Source organism: Salmo trutta, chromosome 18 (genome assembly GCF_901001165.1).
Source record: "Salmo trutta chromosome 18, fSalTru1.1, whole genome shotgun sequence".
NCBI classification, from domain to species: domain Eukaryota; kingdom Metazoa; phylum Chordata; class Actinopteri; order Salmoniformes; family Salmonidae; genus Salmo; species Salmo trutta.
Window position 1 is genome coordinate 17,596,100 of NC_042974.1, and position 20,153 is coordinate 17,616,252.

The window sequence follows — 20,153 nt, forward strand, 5'->3', positions numbered from 1 at the left end:
GGCGACTGTGTGATCACGCTCTCCGCAACCGATGTGAGTAAGACCTTTAAACAGGTCAACATTCACAAGGCCGGAGGGCCAGACGGATTACCAGGATGTGTACTCCGAGCATGCGCTGACCAACTGGCAAGTGTCTTCACTGACATTTTCAACCTCTCCCTGTCTGAGTCTGTAATACCAACAGGTTTCAAACATGTTCATGTTTCCCTGTGCCCAAGAACACTAAGGTAACCTGCCTAAATGACTACCAACCCATAGCACTCACATCTGTAGCCATGAAATGTTTTGAAAGGCTGGTCATGGCTCACATCAACACCATTATCCCAGAAACCCTAGACCCATTCCAATTTGCATACCACCCCAACAGATCCACAGATGATGCAATCTCTATTGCACTCCACACTGCCCTTTCACACCTGGACAAAAGGAACACCTATTTGAGAATGCTATTCATTGACTACAGCTCAGCGTTCAACACCATTCTGCCACGATGATCCTCAACATGAGGACCACTCATAAGGGTCAGTCCCCTCCTGTACACCCTGTTCAGTCATGACTGCACGGCCAGGCACGACAACACCATCATTAAGTTTGCCGATGACACAACAGTGGTAGGCCTGATCACCGACAACGATAAAACAGCCTTTTTATTTCTTTTATTTCACCTTTATTTAACCAGGTAGGCTAGCTGAGAACAAGTTCTCATTTACAACTGCGACACAAACGACAACACAGAGTTACACATGGAATAAACAAGCGTACAGTCAATAACACAATAGAAAAAATAAAGTCTATATACAGTGTGTGCAAATTGCGTGAGGAGGTAAGGCAATAAATAGGCCATAGTAGCAAGTAATTACAATTTAGCAAATTAACACTGGAGTGATAGATGTGCAGATGATGATGTGCAAGTAGAAATTCTGGTGTGCAAAAGAGCACAAAAGTAAATAAAAACAATATAGGGATGAGGTAGGTAGATTGGATGGGCTATTTACAGATGGGCTATGTACAGGTGCAGTGATCTGTGAGCTTCTCGGATAGCTGGTGCTTAAAGCTAGTGAGGGAGATGTGAGTCTCCAGCTTCAGTGATTTTTGCAGTTCGTTCCTATCATTGGCAGCGGAGAACTGGAAGGAAAGGCGGCCGATGAAGAAATGGGGGTAACCAGTGAAATATACCTGCTGGAGCGCGTGCTATGGGTGGGTGCTGCTATGGTGACCAGTGAGCTGAGATAAGGCGGGGCTTTACATAGCAAAGACTTATAGATAACCTGGAGCCAGTGGGTTTGGCGACGAATATGAAGCGAGGGCCAGCCAACGAGAGCATACAGGTCGCAGTGTTGGGTAGTATATGGGGCATTGGTGACAAAACGGATGGCACTGTGATAAACTGCATCCAATTTGCTGAGTAGAGTGTTGGAGGCTATTTTGTAAATGACATTGCCGAAGTCAAGGATCGGTAGGATAGTCAGTTTTACGAGGGTATGTTTGGCAGCATGAGTGAAGGATGCTTTGTTGCAAAATAGGAAGCCGATTCTAGATTTAATTTTGGATTGGAGATGCTTAATGTGAGTCTGGAAGGAGAGTTTACAGTCTAACCAGACTCCTAGGTATTTGTAGTTGTCTACATATTCTAGGTCACAACCGTCCAGAGTAGTGATGCTAGTCGGGTGGGAGGGTGTGGGCAGCGATCAGTTGAAGAGCATGCATTTAGTTTTACTTGCATTTAAGAGCAGTTGGAGGCCATGGAAGGAGAGTCGTATGGCATTGAAGCTCGTCTGGAGGTTAGTTAAAACCTGTTGAGGACAGACATTCCGCTAGCGGAACGCCTAGCCAATATCCAATTCAACAGCGTGGCGCGAAATACAAAAACCTCAAAAATCCAATAATTTCAATTTCTCAAACATACGACTTTTTTACACCATTTTAAAGATACACTTCTCCTTAACCTCTCTAGGGTAGGTGGCACCAAATCGTCCCACCTACGTAACAGCCAGTGGAATCCTGTGGCGCGTTATTCAAATACCTTAGAAATGCTATTACTTCAATTTCTCAAACATATGACTATTTTACAGCATTTTAAAGACAAGACTCTCATTAATCTAACCACATTGTCCGATTTCAAAAAGGCTTTACAGCGAATGCAAAACATTAGATTATGTTAGGAGTGTACATAGACCAAAATAACCACACAGCCATTTTCCAAGCAAGCATATATGTCAATAAAACCCAAAACAGCTAAATGAAGCACTAACCTTTGATGATCTTCATCAGATGACACTCCTAGGACATTATGTTATACAATACATGTATGTTTTGTTCAATCAAGTTCATATTTATATCCAAAAACAGCTTTTTACATTGGCGCGTGTTGTTCAGAAAATGTATTCCCACCAAAACCTTCCGGTGAATTTACAGAAATTCTCATGATAAACGTTGACAAAATACATAACAATTATTTTAAGAATTATAGATACAGAACTCCTTTATGCAACCGCTGTGTCAGATTTAAAATAGCTTTATGGAGAAAGCACATTTTTCAATATTCTGAGTACATAGCTCGCCATCACGGCAAGCTATTCAGACACTCGCCAAGTTCGGGGCTCACTAAACTCAGAATTAGTATTAGAAATATTGTATTACCTTTGCTGATCTTCGTCAGAATGCACTCCCAGGACTGCTACTTCCACAAGAAATGTTGTTTTTGTTCAAAATAATCCATCATTATGTCCAAATACCTCCGTGTTGTTCGTGCGTTCAGGTCACTATCCAAAGGGTAACGCGCGAGCGCAATTCGAGACACAAAAAGTCAAAATGTTCCATTACCGCACTTAGAAGCATGTCAAACGCTGTTTAAAATCAATTTTTATGGTATTTTTAACATAAAATTGCAATAATATTCCAACCGGACAATAGTGTATTCATTCAAGGAGAAAAAGAAAAAACAGCGTGCTCGCGGGAATGCGCATTTTCAATCCCTTTGTTGCCAGGCAGACCACTCAGTAACTGAGCTCCTATACTCTGCCCAGTGACAGGAGAAGGCTCAAACCACTTTCTGAAGGCTTTAGGCAGCCAATGGAAGCCATAGAAAGTGCAACGTAACAGCACAGATACTGTAGTTTCGAAAGGGACTAGAAAGAAGAACTACAATTCTCAGATCCTACACTTCCTGGTTGACTTTTTCTCAGGTTTTTGCCTGCCATATGAGTTCTGTTATACTCACAGACACCATTCAAACAGTTTTAGAAACTTCAGAGTGTATCCACATTTACTAATAATATGCATATTCACATTTCTGGGCAAGAGTAGTAACCAGTTTAAATCGGGTACGTTTTTTCATCCGTAATTGAAAATACTGCCCCCTATCAATATAAGGTTTTAACACAGTGTCCAAAGAAGGGCCAGAAGTATACAGAATGGTGTCGTCTGCATAGAGGTGGATCAGAGAATCACCAGCCGCAAGAGCGACATCATTGATGTATATAGAGAAGTGAGTCGGCCCGAGCATTGAGCCCTGTGGCACCCCCATAGAGACTGCCAGAGGTCCAGACAACAGGCCCTCCGATTTGACACACTGAACTCTGTCTGATAAGTATTTGGTGAACCAGGCTAGGCAGTCATTTGAGAAACCAAGGCTGTTGAGTCAGCCGATAAGGTCGATGAATAGAGCTGCACAGTATTGTGTCTTATCGATGGCGGTTATGATATCGTTTAGGACCTTGAGCGTAGCTGAGGTGCACCCATGACCAGTTCGGAAACCAGGTTGCATAGCGGAGGAGGTACAGTGTGATTCGAAATAGCCTATAGGGAGGAGGTCAGAGACCTGAACGTGTGGTGCAAGGACAACTTCTCGCTCAACGTGATCAAGACAAAGGAGATGGTTGTTGACTACAGGAAAAGGAGGACCAAGCACTCCCCCATTCTCATCGACGGGGCTGTATTGGAGCAGCTTGAGAGCTTCAAGTTCCTTGGTGTCCACATCACCAACAAACTAACATGGTCTAAGCATGCCAAGACAGTTGTGAAGAGGGCACGACAAAACCTATTCCCCCTCAGGAGACTGAAAATATTTGGCATGGGTCCTCAGATCCTCAAAAGGTTTTACAGCTGCACCACCGAGAGCATCCTGACTGGTTGCATGACTGCCTGGTATGGCAACTGCTCGGCCTCCGACCGCAAGGCACTACAGAGGGTAGTGCGTTTGGCCCTGTACATCACCGGGGCCAAAGCTTCCTGCCATCCGGGACCTCTATACCAGGCGGTGTCAGAGGAAGGCCCTACAAATTGTCAAAGACTCCAGCCACCCTAGTCATGGAAGGTTCTCTCTGTTACCGCACGGCAAGCGGTACCGGTGCGCCAAGTCTAGGTCCAAGAGGCTTCTAAACAGCTTCTAATCAAATGGCTACCCAGACTATTTGCAATGCCCCCCCTACACTGCTTCTCTTTGTTATTATCTATGCATAGTCGCATTAATAACTCTACCTACATGTACATATTACCTCAATTACCTCAACAACGGTGTATATAGCCTCGCTACTGTTATTTACTGCTGCTCTTTAATTAATTTAATGAGTCATTCTTATCTCTTACTTTTTTAAGGTATTTTCTTAAAACTGTGTTGTTGGTTAAGGGCTTGTAAGTAAGCATTTCACTGTATACCTGTTGTATTCGCCGCATGTGACTGTCACAAAATCCTTCATGCTGTTGAAAGGAGGACCAAGGTGCAGCGGAAATATGGATACTCATATTTTAATTTCAAAAGAAGGAGTAAAGTATCCACTGAAAAAACAATAAACACAACAGGGACAGTCTTACAGGCATACAAAAACGCAGTGCAAGAACAACCACCCACAACCCCAAAGAAAAACACACACACCTATATAGGACTTCCAATCAAAGGCAACTCAACACACCTGCCTTCAAGTCCCAATCAACAACACAAACATTCCCAACACAAACATGCCACGTCCTGACCCCAAAACTAAAACACTAGCTCCATCTGCTGGTCAGGACGTGACAGTACCCCCCCTCAAGGTGCAGACCCCGGAATGCACCTACCAACAGAAAAACACCAACAAAAAAAACAAAAACAATAACCCCTAAACAATAAGGGAGGGAAGGGAGGGTGGCTGCCATCACCGACGGCACTGTGCTACACCCTCCCTCCCCAACCCACCTATCCTGGAGGTGGCTCAGGTGCAGGCCGTGGACCTCGCTCCACCTTCGGCGTCTCCCACTTTGATGGCGCCGATAGCTGCGCCGGGCAGACGGGCCACTCGGACTGACCCTCGCAGACGGACCACTCGGGCTGGACCGGAGGACAGGAGGGCCCCTCGGGCTGGGCCGGGGGACAGGAGGGCCCCTCGGGCTGGGCCGGGGGACAGGAGGGCCCCTCGGGTTGGGCCGGAGGGCAGGAGGGCCACTCGGGCTGGGCCGGAGGGCAGGAGGGCCACTCGGGCTGGGCCGGAGGGCAGGAGGGCCACTCGGGCTGGGCCGGAGGGCAGGAGGGCCACTCGGGCTGGACCGGAGGGCAGGAGGGCCACTCGGGCTGGGCCGGAGGGCAGGAGGGCCACTCGGGCTGGACCGGAGGGCAGGGGGGCCACTCGGGCTGGGCCGGAGGGCAGGAGGGCCACTCGGGCTGGACCGGAGGGCAGGAGGGCCACTCAGGCTGGGCAGGAGGGCCACTCGGGCTGGGCCGGAGGGCAGGAGGGCCACTCGGGCTGGGCTGGAGGGCAGGAGGGCCACTCGGGCTGGGCCGGAGGACAGGAGGACCACTCGGGCTGGGCCGGAGGACAGGAGGACCACTCTGGCAGATCCTGACAGGCCGGGCACCCTGGCAGATCAGGGCAGGCGGGCACCTCTGGCAGAACCGGGCAGTCTGGCCACTCTGGCAGAACCGGGCAGTCTGGCCACTCTGGCAGAACCGGGCAGTCTGGCCACTCTGGCAGAACCGGGCAGTCTGGCCACTCTGGCAGAATCGGGCAGTCTGGCCACTCTGGCAGAACCGGGCAGTCTGGCCACTCTGGCAGAACCCGGCGGTCTGGCCACTCTGGCAGAACCGGGCAGTCTGGCCACTCTGGCAGAACTGGGCAGTCTGGCCACTCTGGCAGAACCGGGCAGTCTGGCCACTCTGGCAGAACCGGGCAGTCTGGCCACTCTGGCACAACCGGGCAGTCTGGCCACACTGGCAGCCTCTGACTAGCGGGCGGCTCTGGCGGCTCCTGACTAGCGGGCGGCTCTGGCGACTCCTGACTGGCGGGCGGCTCTGGCGACTGTTGACTGGCGGGCAGCTCTGGCGACTGTTGACTGGCGGCAGCTCTGGCGACTGTTGACTGGCGGGCAGCTCTGGCGACTGTTGACTGGCGGGCAGCTCTGGCGACTGTTGACTGGCGGGCAGCTCTGGCGACTGTTGACTGGCGGGCAGCTCTGGTGACTGTTGACTGGCGGGCAGCTCTGGTGACTGTTGATTGGCGAGGTTGGGCTGACGCACTAGCCTCCTGATGCGTGGGGCTGGTACTCCTGTGCGTAGGCGAGATGGTGCGTACCTCAGCGTAACATGGCGCCCTCCACCTCATACGCACCTCCCTGTAGTCACAGGTAGCTGGCTTACGGCTCTTCCCTGGCCAAGCTACCCGTGTGCCCCCCCCAAAAAAAAATCTTGGGGCTGCCTCTCGGGTTCCCTTAGCTCCCTCTCCTCATAGAATCGCCTCTCCGCTCTCGCCGCTTCAATCTCCCACTGCGGGAGGCGATAATCCCCAGCCTGAGTCCATGGTCCCTCTCCGTCCAGGATTTGCTCCCACGTCCATTGGTCCATCACATTGAACTCCTGTGTCTCCTTCCTCTTCCGCTGCTTGGTCCTTTTGTGGTGGGTGGTTCTGTCACAAAATCCTTCGTGCTGTTGAAAGGAGGACCAAGGCGCAGCGGAAATATGGATACTCATATTTTAATTTCAAAAGAAGGAGTAAAGTATCCACTGAAAAAACAATAAACACAACAGGGACAGTCTTACAGGCATACAAAAACGCAGTGCAAGAACAACCACCCACAACCCCAAAGAAAAACACGCACACCTATATAGGACTTCCAATCAAAGGCAACTCAACACACCTGCCTTCAATTGGAAGTCCCAATCAACAACACAAACATTCCCAACACAAACATGCCACGTCCTGACCCCAAAACTAAAACACTAGCTCCATCTGCTGGTCAGGACGTGACAGTGACTTGATTTGTGGTTGTTAATTTGTGGTTGTTAGCTTGTGGTTGTTAGCTTGTGGTTGTTAACTTGTGATTGTTAACTTGTGGTTGTTAACTTGTGGTTGTTAGCTTGTGGTTGTTAGCTTGTGGTTGTTAACTTGTGGTTGTTAACAAGACCCTGCTAGGTAAAGTCCCCCTTATCTCCGCTCACTGGTCACCATAGCAGCACCCACCTGTAGCACGCGGTCCAGCAGGTATATCTCTCTGGTCACCCCCAAAGCCAAATCCTCCTTTGGCCGTCTCTCCTTTCAGTTCTCTGCTGCCAATGACTGGAACGAACTACAAAAATCTCTGAAACTGGAAACACTTATCTCCCTCACTAGCTTTAAGCACCAGCTGTCAGAGCAGCTCACAGATCACTGCACCTGTACATAGCCCATCTATAATTTAGCCCAAACAACTACCTCTTCCCCTACTGTATTTATTTATTTTATTTATTTTGCTCCTTTGCACCCCATTATTTCTATTTCTACTTTGCACTTTCTTCTACTACAAATCTACCATTCCAGTGTTTTACTTGCTATATTGTATTTACTTTGCCACCATGGCCATTTTTTGCCTTTACCTCCCTTATCTCACCTCATTTGCTCACATTGTATATATACATATTTTTCTACTGTATTATTGACTGTATGTTTGTTTTACTCTATGTGTAACTCTGTGTTGTTGTATGTTGTCGAACTGCTTTGCTTTATCTTGGCCAGGTCGCAATTGTAAATGAGAACTTGTTCTCAACTTGCCTACCTGGTTAAATAAAGGTGAAATAAATAAATAAAAAACTTGTGGTTGTTAGCTTGTGGTTGTTAACTTGTGGTTGTTAGCTTGTGGTTGTTAACTTGTGGTTGTTAGCTTGTGGTTGTTAACTTGTGGTTGTTAGCTTGTGGTTGTTAGCTTGTAGTTGTTAACTTGTGATTGTTAACTTGTGGTTGTTAACTTGTGGTTGTTAGCTTGTGGTTGTTAGCTTGTGGTTGTTAACTTGTGGTTGTTAGCTTGTTGTTGTTAGCTTGAGGTTGTTAACTTGTGGTTGTTAACTTGTGGTTGTTAGCTTCTGGTTGTTAGCTTGTGGTTGTTAGCTTGTGGTTGTTAACTTGTGGTTGTTAACAAGACCCTGCTAGGTAAAGTCCCCCCTTATCTCCGCTCACTGGTCACCATAGCAGCTCCCACCTGTAGCACGCGGTCCAGCAGGTATATCTCTCTGGTCACCCCCAAAGCCAAATCCTCCTTTGGCCGTCTCTCCTTTCAGTTCTCTGCTGCCAATGACTGGAACGAACTACAAAAATCTCTGAAACTGGAAACACTTATCTCCCTCACTAGCTTTAAGCACCAGCTGTCAGAGCAGCTCACAGATCACTGCACCTTTACATAGCCCATCTATAATTTAGCCCAAACAACTACCTCTTCCCCTACTGTATTTATTTATTTTATTTATTTTGCTCCTTTGCACCCCATTATTTCTATTTCTACTTTGCACTTTCTTCTACTACAAATCTACCATTCCAGTGTTTTACTTGCTATATTGTATTTACTTTGCCACCATGGCCATTTTTTGCCTTTACCTCCCTTATCTCACCTCATTTGCTCACATTGTATATATACATATTTTTCTACTGTATTATTGACTGTATGTTTGTTTTACTCCATGTGTAACTCTGTGTTGTTGTATGTTGTCGAACTGCTTTGCTTTATCTTGGCCAGGTCGCAATTGTAAATGAGAACTTGTTCTCAACTTGCCTACCTGATTAAATAAAGGTGAAATAAATAAATAAATAAAAAACTTGTGGTTGTTAGCTTGTGGTTGTTAACTTGTGGTTGTTAGCTTGTGGTTGTTAACTTGTGGTTGTTAGCTTGTGGTTGTTAACTTGTGGTTGTTAGCTTGTGGTTGTTAACTTGTGGTTGTTAGCTTGTGGTTGTTAACTTGTGGTTGTTAGCTTGTGGTTGTTAGCTTGTGGTTGTTAGCTTGTGGTTGTTAACTTGTGGTTGTTAGCTTGTGGTTGTTAGCTTGTAGTTGTTAACTTGTGATTGTTAACTTGTGGTTGTTAACTTGTGGTTGTTAGCTTGTGGTTGTTAGCTTGTGGTTGTTAACTTGTGGTTGTTAGCTTGTTGTTGTTAGCTTGAGGTTGTTAACTTGTGGTTGTTAACTTGTGGTTGTTAGCTTCTGGTTGTTAGCTTGTGGTTGTTAGCTTGTGGTTGTTAACTTGTGGTTGTTAACAAGACCCTGCTAGGTAAAGTCCCCCCTTATCTCCGCTCACTGGTCACCATAGCAGCTCCCACCTGTAGCACGCGGTCCAGCAGGTATATCTCTCTGGTCACCCCCAAAGCCAAATCCTCCTTTGGCCATCTCTCCTTTCAGTTCTCTGCTGCCAATGACTGGAACGAACTACAAAAATCTCTGAAACTGGAAACACTTATCTCCCTCACTAGCTTTAAGCACCAGCTGTCAGAGCAGCTCACAGATCACTGCACCTGTACATAGCCCATCTATAATTTAGCCCAAACAACTACCTCTTCCCCTACTGTATTTATTTATTTTATTTATTTTGCTCCTTTGCACCCCATTATTTCTATTTCTACTTTGCACTTTCTTCTACTACAAATCTACCATTCCAGTGTTTTACTTGCTATATTGTATTTACTTTGCCACCATGGCCATTTTTTGCCTTTACCTCCCTTATCTCACCTCATTTGCTCACATTGTATATATACATATTTTTCTACTGTATTATTGACTGCATGTTTGTTTTACTCCATGTGTAACTCTGTGTTGTTGTATGTTGTCGAACTGCTTTGCTTTATCTTGGCCAGGTCGCAATTGTAAATGAGAACTTGTTCTCAACTTGCCTACCTGATTAAATAAAGGTGAAATAAATAAATAAATAAAAAACTTGTGGTTGTTAGCTTGTGGTTGTTAACTTGTGGTTGTTAGCTTGTGGTTGTTAACTTGTGGTTGTTAGCTTGTGGTTGTTAACTTGTGGTTGTTAGCTTGTGGTTGTTAGATTGTGGTTGTTAGCTTGTGGTTGTCTAATAAAACATGGCTCCAATGCTGAACACAGAAACAAACAGTCAGGTACTGGAGCTGGCTTAGATCTGAGTAGGGGTTATTTCTGGTTGTAATATACAGCACATCTGGGCTGTGGGGTCCATCTGTGTGTTTTATAAGGCTTGGAAAACATTTTACAAAACAGAGAGAGAGACAGAGAGCAGGAGCCGAAGGAGAAGAGAGAGATGGGGATAGAGAGAGAAAGGAAAGTGAAACGAAAGGGAAAGAGGAAGAGAGTTAGATGGAGAGATAGAAGGATATAAGAAACGTAGGAAAGAGGAGAGAGAGGAAAAGGATGAGAGAAATATGGTGGCGTGGGAGAGAGAGAGAGAGAGAGAGAGAGAGAGAGAGAGAGAGAGAGAGAGAGAACGAACAACAGTCTGGTATGGGAAGTCGTCAGAGTTTCCTTGAACAGCTTTCCGGTTTTACTCAGAAATCAGGCTTATTATGTCTACCCTGAGTGAAAATATAGATGGTAAATGATATGGTTTCTCTCTTTAGATCGAGAGAGTGTGTGTGAGCATGTGAGCGTGTGAGTGTGTCAGTGTGTGTATGCCACAGCTGTAATAATAGAACGCCCCACTGCCCCGCCTCCTTGTCCACAGACCATGGCCACTTTTCTGCCCCCTTCAGTCTCTTACGCCCCTTCTTACCCTCTTTAAGGAGGGTTAAGTCTTTCAGCCCCTCCTCACTTCCCATCCTATCACAGTATTATTGGCCCTGTTCTGTTAGAAGATTGTTTGTGTAGTATGTGTATGTTCAGAGACAGCATCTTAGATGTGAGGCATTTGAGGATTCTTGTGGTTTTTTGGGTGTTTTGTAGTGGTCTGACTGTCAAGGGTGAGGGTGTGTGCGTGGGCATGTGTTTGCGTGCATGTGTGTGTGTGTGTGTGTGTGTGTGTGTGTGTGTGTGTGTGTGTGTGTGTGTGTGTGTGTGTGTGTGTGTGTGTGTGTGTGTGTGTGTGTGTGTGTGTGCGTGCGTGTGTGCGTGTGTTTGCAGGCATTGTGTGCAACAGACTGTTGTGGTTGGGGTTATTGTGCCTGTCAAAGGTTTTGATCAAAGTTAAACAGTCTTTCTCTCTAGTTACGATAGAACCTGTATTTACGTTACTCTCTCTCTCTCCCTCAGGTGCGTTCATGGGCTCGTTTCTGGCCAGCAGTTTGGGCTCTCCCCCGTCTCACCCTGCCTCCCCTTCCTCCCCCTCCTACAGGGGAGGACCTCACTCCAGTGCCTCCCCCATCTGGTTCCCCCACTCACATGAAGGTAAGACACACACTCTCACACACACGCATGCGTGTGTTTCGGGAGCCCCTATACCCACATTGCACCCCTCTCTCAGACCAGGGCCCCTCTGGGCAAACCGATCTACAACGGTCCCCTTCCTGCTACACACACACACACACACACACACACACACACACACACACACACACACACACACACACACACACACAGGCAAGCATGAACTCCGCTGGTTAAGGTTAGGCATGAACTCCGAATGGTTAAGGTTAGGCATGAACTCTGAATGGTTAAGGTTAGGCATGAACTCTGAATGATTAAGGTAAGGGTTAAGGTTTGGAATAGGCTTAAAACTAAAATTTTAAAAACAACTTTCTATTACTGGATTAAAACGTTTGGAATCAGAGGCAGGAATTGCAAAAATTTCGAACAACTTGTTTTTGCTTTGTCATTATGGGGTTTTGTGTGTAGATTAACGAGGGGAAAAATCTATTTAATACATTTTAGAATAAGGCTGTAACGTAACAAAATGTGGAAAAAGTCAAGGGGTCTGAATACTTTCCGAATGCACCGCATTTAAACAGTAGATACCAAACATTCTATGTATCTGTTTATGCATGTTAGTGTAGGTGGTTATAAACAGTGGATACCAAACATTCTATGTATCTGTTTATGCATGTTAGTGTAGGTGGTTATAAACAGTGGATACCAAACATTCTATGTATCTGTTTATGCATGTTAGTGTAGGTGGTTATAAACAGTGGATACCAAACATTCTATGTATCTGTTTATGCATGTTAGTGTAGGTGGTTATAAACAGTGGATACCAAACATTCTATGTATCTGTTTATGCATGTTAGTGTAGGTGGTTATAAACAGTGGATACCAAACATTCTATGTATCTGTTTATGCATGTTAGTGTAGGTAGTTACAAACAGTAGATACCAAACAGTCTATGTATTTCTTTAAGCATGTTAGTGTAGGTGGTTATAAACAGTAGATACCAAACATTCTATCAGTAAACGCAACATAACAGCCGGACAAAGAAAAATGCGAGTTGCTAATGTTCGCTAATGTTTTCTTGTTTTTTCCCTGTTTCTTTTTGTAAAACTGCCTGGAGCTTATTTGGATTCAATTGAATTCATCGAAAGAAGGAGGGTTTAAGTGTGAGCGCCAGACAGCAAGAGTGGGAGAAATTTAGAAAGAGAGGGAGGAGAAAAAGAGAGCTGGAGAGAGAGAGAGAGAGAGAGAGAGAGAGAGAGGAAGAACAGATGAGCAGATGAGCTCCACCATCTTTCAGCATGTTTTTACAAAAATATAGATTTTTCGGCAAGGACATATACAGGATACTACCCTCCACAACATAACCTTCACTCCAAATAAAAACTCCAAACCTACAACCTGATTTTGTATAAAATGATCTGGAAGGATTCCTACTAACAAAGATTATTTTCTCCAAGCTATATTGAAAATGCTCTGGCAAACAATCAACAGAAACCTGAAAACACCATCCAACCTGGAATTGAGTGAGTCATGTTCAGTCTGAAGCTACTTTTAAAGCCAAGAAGAGAAAAACATTACAATAATATATTTAACTTGATAAGGATTGAATGCTAAGTTAAGGCTACCAAGTTTGCTATGACAGAACAGATCTGACTGCAACTTCAATTAGCACTGAGGTTTGAAGTGAAATACGTCAAAGCCCTTGACCCTAACAATGGCAGGAGAGAGGCCTTTGAACCACCCTCCCGCTGTTCAAAGGACATTATAATACATTACCCTCTGGATGTAATAAATAAGAAGGCCCGAAAAGAGTACACAAAGAAGCTCCTTATGGAAAATCAAGACACACTTTTTGCTATTATAAAAAATTGGAAAATAAGAAACTTTATCTTTCATCCCCTGGTATGGCACAGTGCTATATTAACATACTAGCGATGGGTGGAAACTCAGGATACTAGACAACGAGGACTCTTGAGTTAGCCAATATCAACCTATACAAGTCTGGAACAGTAATGGTACAGGGCAACCCCAAACAGTTTCAGCTGGACTTTCACATAATCAAAGAGATAGCTCAGCAGGAGAAGCTCTTTCTTGAGAAAGATACTCCCACCCCGAGCATGTCAGACCTCTTCATTGTACAACCCCACAGACGAGCAACCTCAGGCGGAAAGTCAACCTCCCAGCACAGAGTACTACTTCCTCATTGAAATGAAGGATAGATTCACCCAGCTGGAGGTAAGGCAGGTGGAGCTGGAACAGCAGGTGAACACACTCCAGTCAGAACAAAAAATAGTCCAGCTCAACAACACCCCAGTCTACTCGGTGACACCCAGAGAACATTAGTGTCGTAGCTCTAATTGTGGGAATCTGAAACAACTGTAAATTGACCCACATTTATTGTCAACCTATGCGTATTGAACACTATTCCAGAGGAAAAACAATACTGGATGTTTTGGAGTCTGGTAACTCTGAGGAGGATGTTGGGAAAAATATCTTGGCTATTGAGTAGACTGATACCCCATTTCATTGATCCCCAATCCTTAGGTAAAGCTGTACAGTGCAATATGAATGTCAATACACACAATAGGCTGACTGGGGAGGTGATTTCACACAGTCGCAGTCCCGCGATAAGAACTACAATGCTAATATTTGCTTAAACTCTTCACAATTGTGTTCTGTGGATGTCACCGAGTAGACTGATACCCCATTTCATTGCTTCACATTCCAACCTTGTTTAACATTATCTAGTCTAAATATGGCATGATTCCACCAATTGTAACCTTCTGCATCACTTTCAAAGAGGTACTTTTATTTTGAAGGCAAACTGCAAATTCCACTATTGTGCCTAATCCTTATTGTGGCTAGCTTCACAACACATAACCCGGTCCGTTTGAGCCTCATGAAGCAAGCTGGCTGCTTATAGCGTTAGCTTTGGGCACAGGGTTTAGTAGTTAGCTAGCTATTTCTTTTCATGAACTGAAGTTCAATTTCAATAGGCGAACAACAAGTGGCTGCCTAGCTAATACTTACTCAAGGATTCCTAAATCATTGCTAAGAATAATGAAAATGACTGCAGTTTCTACTGGTCATTGTTTTCAGGCTGGTTGTATTGGTGATAGCTAGGTACCAAGCTAAAGCTAGCTAGCTACCCCAGAAGTTGCGGTCCAACACAACATTCTACAATTAAACTGTGTTATTTGACGTGTCAAATTAAAAGCTTATTTAACGTGTCAAATAGTGTTATTTGACGTGTATCTTTTTTGACATGCAAAGACCCAAATGGCTTTCCATAATAGAGAACCCATTCCGAGAGGACCTACATCCAGACGACAGCACCACCACCAGCCACATCCACACCCCCACCCCAACCAATCAACACCCCCCCAAGTCAACCATGCCCACACGCCATTTAGGCCCCCTAAGCTCAGACCTATGCACCTCCTGCCCACCCCATGCCCCCCACTCCCGCAAAGAGGGCCTCAACATGGAAGTCACACATACACCCTGGCCGGGAGCAGGCAAACAGACCCAACCCCCACTCTTACACTAGCCCAAGCCAATGGCATGTACCAGATGCTTAGCAGGCTCTGCTCACAGTTACTGGTCTGAAGCCAAACCACATGATTAACAACATTGGACACTTTATTGGAAACAAAACCTTCACTATCTCATCCTGGAATATCCAAGGCCTGAGGTTATCTGTATTTGGCCTGAAGACCAGGAACCTGGACTTCACCAAAGAAATCAGAAATACAGACATGTCATCCTACAAGAAATTCAAAAGGAAATGATCTCAACAGAGAAAAAGGTCCTCCTGTGTGCTACCTATATCCCCTCACTAGAATCCCCATACTTGGGAAAATTGGAAAGAACTAAACAAACAACAACACAAAGAGTTATCTATCCAAAATGGAGATGTATGCATAAACCACTTCTCCAATCTTTTTGTCCCTATAACAAAAAACAAACAGCAGAAACATAAACATGATCAAGTTCAAATCTTAGAATCAGCAATGAAAGACTACAAGAACACACTGGATTCTCCAATTACATTGAATGAACTACAGGACAAAATACAAACCCTCCAAAAAGGCCTGTGGTGTTGATGGAATCCTCAATGAAATGATAAAATATACAGACCACAAATTCTAATTGGCTATACTTAAAATATTTAACATCATCCTTAGCTCTGGCATCTTCCCCAATACTTGGAACCAAAGACTGATCACCCCAAGCCACAAAAGTGGAGACAAATGTGGCCCCAAAATCTACTGTGGGATATGCGTCAACAGCAAACTTAGGAAAATCCTCTGCATTAACATTAACAGCAGACTTGTACATTTCCTCAGTGAAAACAATGTACTGAGCAAATGTCAAATTGGCATTTTACCAAATTACCGTACAACAGACTACGTATTCACCCTGCACACCCCAATTGACAAACACAAAAAAACTAAACAAAGGCAATGTCTTCTCATGCCTTGTTGACTTCAAAAAAACTTTTGACTCAATTTGGCATGAGGGTCTGCTTTAGAAATTGATGGAAAGTGGCGTTGGGTGAAACATATACGACATTACAAAATCCATGTACACAAACAGGTTAATATTGGCAAAAACACACACATTTCTTTCCACAGGGCCGTGGGGTGAGACAGGGATGCCCCTTAAACCCCACCCTCTTCAACATATATATCAACAAATTGGCGAAGGCACTAGAACAGTCTGCAGCACCCGGCCTCACCCTACTGGATTCTGAAGTCAAATGTCTACTGTATGACTATGATCTGGTGCTTCTGTCCCCAACCAAGGAGGGCCTACAGCAGCACCTAGATCATCTGATCAGATTCTGTCAGACCTGGTTCCTGACAGTTAATCTCAGTAAGACAAAAATGATGGTGTTCCAAAAAAAGGTCCAGTTGCCAGGACCACAAATACAAATTAACTCTAAACACTGTTGCCCTAGAGCATACAAAAAACTACTCGTACCTCGGCATAAACATCAGCGCCACAGGTAACTTCCACAAAGCTGTGAACGATCTGAGAGACAAGGCACGTAGGCCTTCTATGCCATCTAAAGGAACATAAAATTTGACATACCAATTAGTTTCTGGCTAAAAATAATTGCATCAGTTATAGAACCCATTGCCCTTTATGGTTGTGAGGTCTTGGGTCCGCTCACCAATCAAGTATTCACAAAATGGGACAAACACCAAATTGATGCAGAATTCTGCAAAAAATATCCTTAGTGTACAACGTAAAACACCAAATAATCCATGCAGAGAAGAATTAGACCGATACCCGCTAATGATCAAAATCCAGAAAAGAGCAGTTAAATTTTACAACCACCTAAAAGGAAGCGATTCTCAAACCTTCCATAACAAGCCCTCGCCTACAGAGAGATGAACCTGGAGAAGAGTTCCCTAAGCAAGCTTGTTTGGACCTAAACAGAGAGTACACAGTGGCAGAATACCTGACCACTGTGACTCACCCAAACTTTAGGAAAGCTTTGACTATGTACAGACTCAGTGAGCATAGCCTTGCTATTGAGAAAGGTCGTCATAGGCAGACATGGCTCTCAAGAGAATAAAGGCTACGTGCACACTGCCCACAAAATGATGTGGAAACTGAGCTGCACTTCCTAACCTCTTGCCAAATGTATGACCATATTAGATACACATTTCCTTCAGATTGCACAGATCCATAAATAATTCTAAAACAAACCAAATTTTGATAAACTCCCATATCTATTGGGTGAAATACCATAGAGTGCAATCACAGCAGCAAAATATGTGATATGTTGCCACAAGAACAATTTGCACATAATATGACATTTGAAACATCATTATTCTTTTGCAACTTATGTGAGTGTAATATTTACTGTTAATTGTTATTGTTTATTTTACTTTAGTTTATTTTCTACTTCACTTGCTTTGGCAATGTTAGCATATGTTTCCCATGCCAATAAAGTCTGTCAATTGAATTGAATTGAGAGAGAGAGACCATCGAAACAGAGAGACAGCGACAGAGAGAGGGAGGGAGGGAGGGAGGGAGGGAGGGAGGGAGGGAGGGGAGAAAAAGAAAGAGGGAGAGAGAGCAGAAAGAGCGAGAGAGAGGAGAGAGAGGAGATAGAGAGAGATAGAGTGAGAGAGGAGAGAGAGAAACAGAGGAGAAAAAGAGAGAGAGGAGAGAGCAGAGAGAGAGAGGGGGGAGTAAAAGAGAGCAATTTAATCTCTGTGTGGCTCACCTTTGAAGTATGTGTGTGTGTGTGTGTGTGTGTGTGTACAAGTGCACGCACTCATACATACACGCTCGCACGCACACACACACACACACACACACACACACACACACACACACACACACACACACACACTACAAATGATTGTTTTGAAGAATCCAAGCCAGGGAGCCCCAGTAGGCAGACTGCCAGCTGGCCTCAGTCCAGAGAGTGGAGCACAGCTAGCACAGAGAGGAGAGCTTGGACACTACACTACATACACACACACTAAAACACCATGCTCGCTCACACACACTCTCAGTCAAACACCTGTCCTTGTCCCCACAGATTCTAGTTTTTATTGACAGAGTTCTCAAACTGTTCTGGCAGGTACCATGTCTCCATTTCTCTCCCTCTCTCTTCCTCCCATCTCTCATTCTCCCCCTCTCTCTCTTCCCCCCATCTTTCATTCTCCCCCCTCTCTCTCCTCCATCTCTCATTCTCCCCCTCTCTCTCTTCCCCCATCTTTCATTCTCCCCCCTCTCTCTCCTCCATCTCTCATTCTCACCCTCTTTCTCTTACCCCATCTTTCATTCTCCCCCCTCTCTCTCCTCCATCTCTCATTCTCACCCTCTTTCTCTTACCCCATCTTTCATTCTCCCCCCTCTCTCTCCTCCATCTCTCATTCTCCCCCTCTCTCTCTTCCCCCATCTTTCATTCTCCCCCCTCTCTCTCCTCCATCTCTCATTCTCTCTCCCCTCTCTCTCTTCCCCCATCTTTCATTCTCCCCCCTCTCTCTCCTCCATCTCTCATTCTCACCCTCTTTCTCTTACCCCATCTTTCATTCTCCCCCCTCTCTCTCCTCCATCTTTCATTCTCCCCCCTCTCTCTCCTCCATCTTTCATTCTCCCCCCTCTCTCTCCTCCATCTTTCATTCTCCCCCCTCTCTCTCCTCCATCTTTCATTCTCCCCCCTCTCTCTCCTCCATCTTTCATTCTCCCCCCTCTCTCTCCTCCATCTTTCATTCTCCCCCCCTCTCTCTCCTCCATCTCTCATTCTCACCCTCTTTCTCTTCCCCCATCTTTCATTCTCCCCCCTCTCTCTCCTCCATCTCTCATTCTCCCCCTCTCTCTCTTCCCCCATCTTTCATTCTCCCCCCTCTCTCTCCTCCATCTCTCATTCTCCCCCCTCTCTCTCCTCCATCTCTCATTCTCCCCCCTCTCTCTCCTCCATCTCTCATTCTCCCCCTCTCTCTCTTCCCCCATCTTTCATTCTCCCCCCTCTCTCTCCTCCATCTCTCATTCTCACCCTCTTTCTCTTACCCCATCTTTCATTCTCCCCCCTCTCTCTCCTCCATCTCTCATTCTCACCCTCTTTCTCTTACCCCATCTTTCATTCTCCCCCCTCTCTCTCCTCCATCTCTCATTCTCCCCCTCTCTCTCTTCCCCCATCTTTCATTCTCCCCCCTCTCTCTCCTCCATCTCTCATTCTCCCCCTCTCTCTCTTCCCCCATCTTTCATTCTCCCCCCTCTCTCTCCTCCATCTCTCATTCTCCCCCTCTCTCTCTTCCCCCATCTTTCATTCTCCCCCCTCTCTCTCCTCCATCTCTCATTCTCCCCCCTCTCTCTCCTCCATCTCTCATTCTCCCCCCTCTCTCTCCTCCATCTTTCATTCTCCCCCCTCTCTCTCCTCCATCTCTCATTCTCACCCTCTTTCTCTTCCCCCATCTTTCATTCTCCCCCCTCTCTCTCCTCCATCTCTCATTCTCCCCCCTCTCTCTCTTCCCCCATCTTTCATTCTCCCCCCTCTCTCTCCTCCATCTCTCATTCTCCCCCCTCTCTCTCCTCCATCTCTCATTCTCCCCCCTCTCTCTCCTCCATCTTTCATTCTCCCCCCTCTCTCTCCTCCATCTCTCATTCTCACCCTCTTTCTCTTCCCCCATCTTTCATTCTCCCCCTCTCTCTCCTCCATCTCTCATTCTCACCCTCTTTCTCTTCCCCCATCTTCTCCCACTTTCTTTTCCCTCCTTCCCTCTCTCCCCCCCTCTCTCCCCCCTCTCACGCTCTCTATTTTCTCTCTCTCTCTCCCCTCTCTCTCTCTCTCTCCTCTCGCCCCTAACTCTCCCTCTCTCTGTCCCCCCTCTCTCCCCTCTCTCGCCCCTCTCTCTCTCTTTCTCTCGCTCTGTCTCCCCCCTCTCTCAATTACATTTCAATTTCAATTTTTGGGACTTTATTGGCATGGGAAGCATAGGTTTACATTGCCAAAGCAAGTGAAATAGATAATAAACATGAAATAAACTATTAAAAAAATGTGCAGTACACATTACTCTCACAAATGTTTTAAAAGAATGAAGACATTTCAAATGTCATATTATAATTAAAGTACAAAAGGGAAAATAAATA

The 20,153-nt window shown here is 45.5% G+C and overlaps 1 protein-coding gene across 1 annotated transcript in view; it reads left to right on the forward strand.

Moving 5' to 3' along the window:
* bahcc1b (BAH domain and coiled-coil containing 1b) overlaps positions 1–20,153 on the forward strand; it is a 143,055-nt gene that overhangs the window by 45,794 nt on the left and 77,108 nt on the right. The window contains exon 3 of the mRNA XM_029699279.1: positions 11,421–11,555. Coding sequence (XP_029555139.1) covers positions 11,421–11,555 — 135 coding nt within the window. The remainder of the gene's footprint in view (positions 1–11,420; positions 11,556–20,153) is intronic.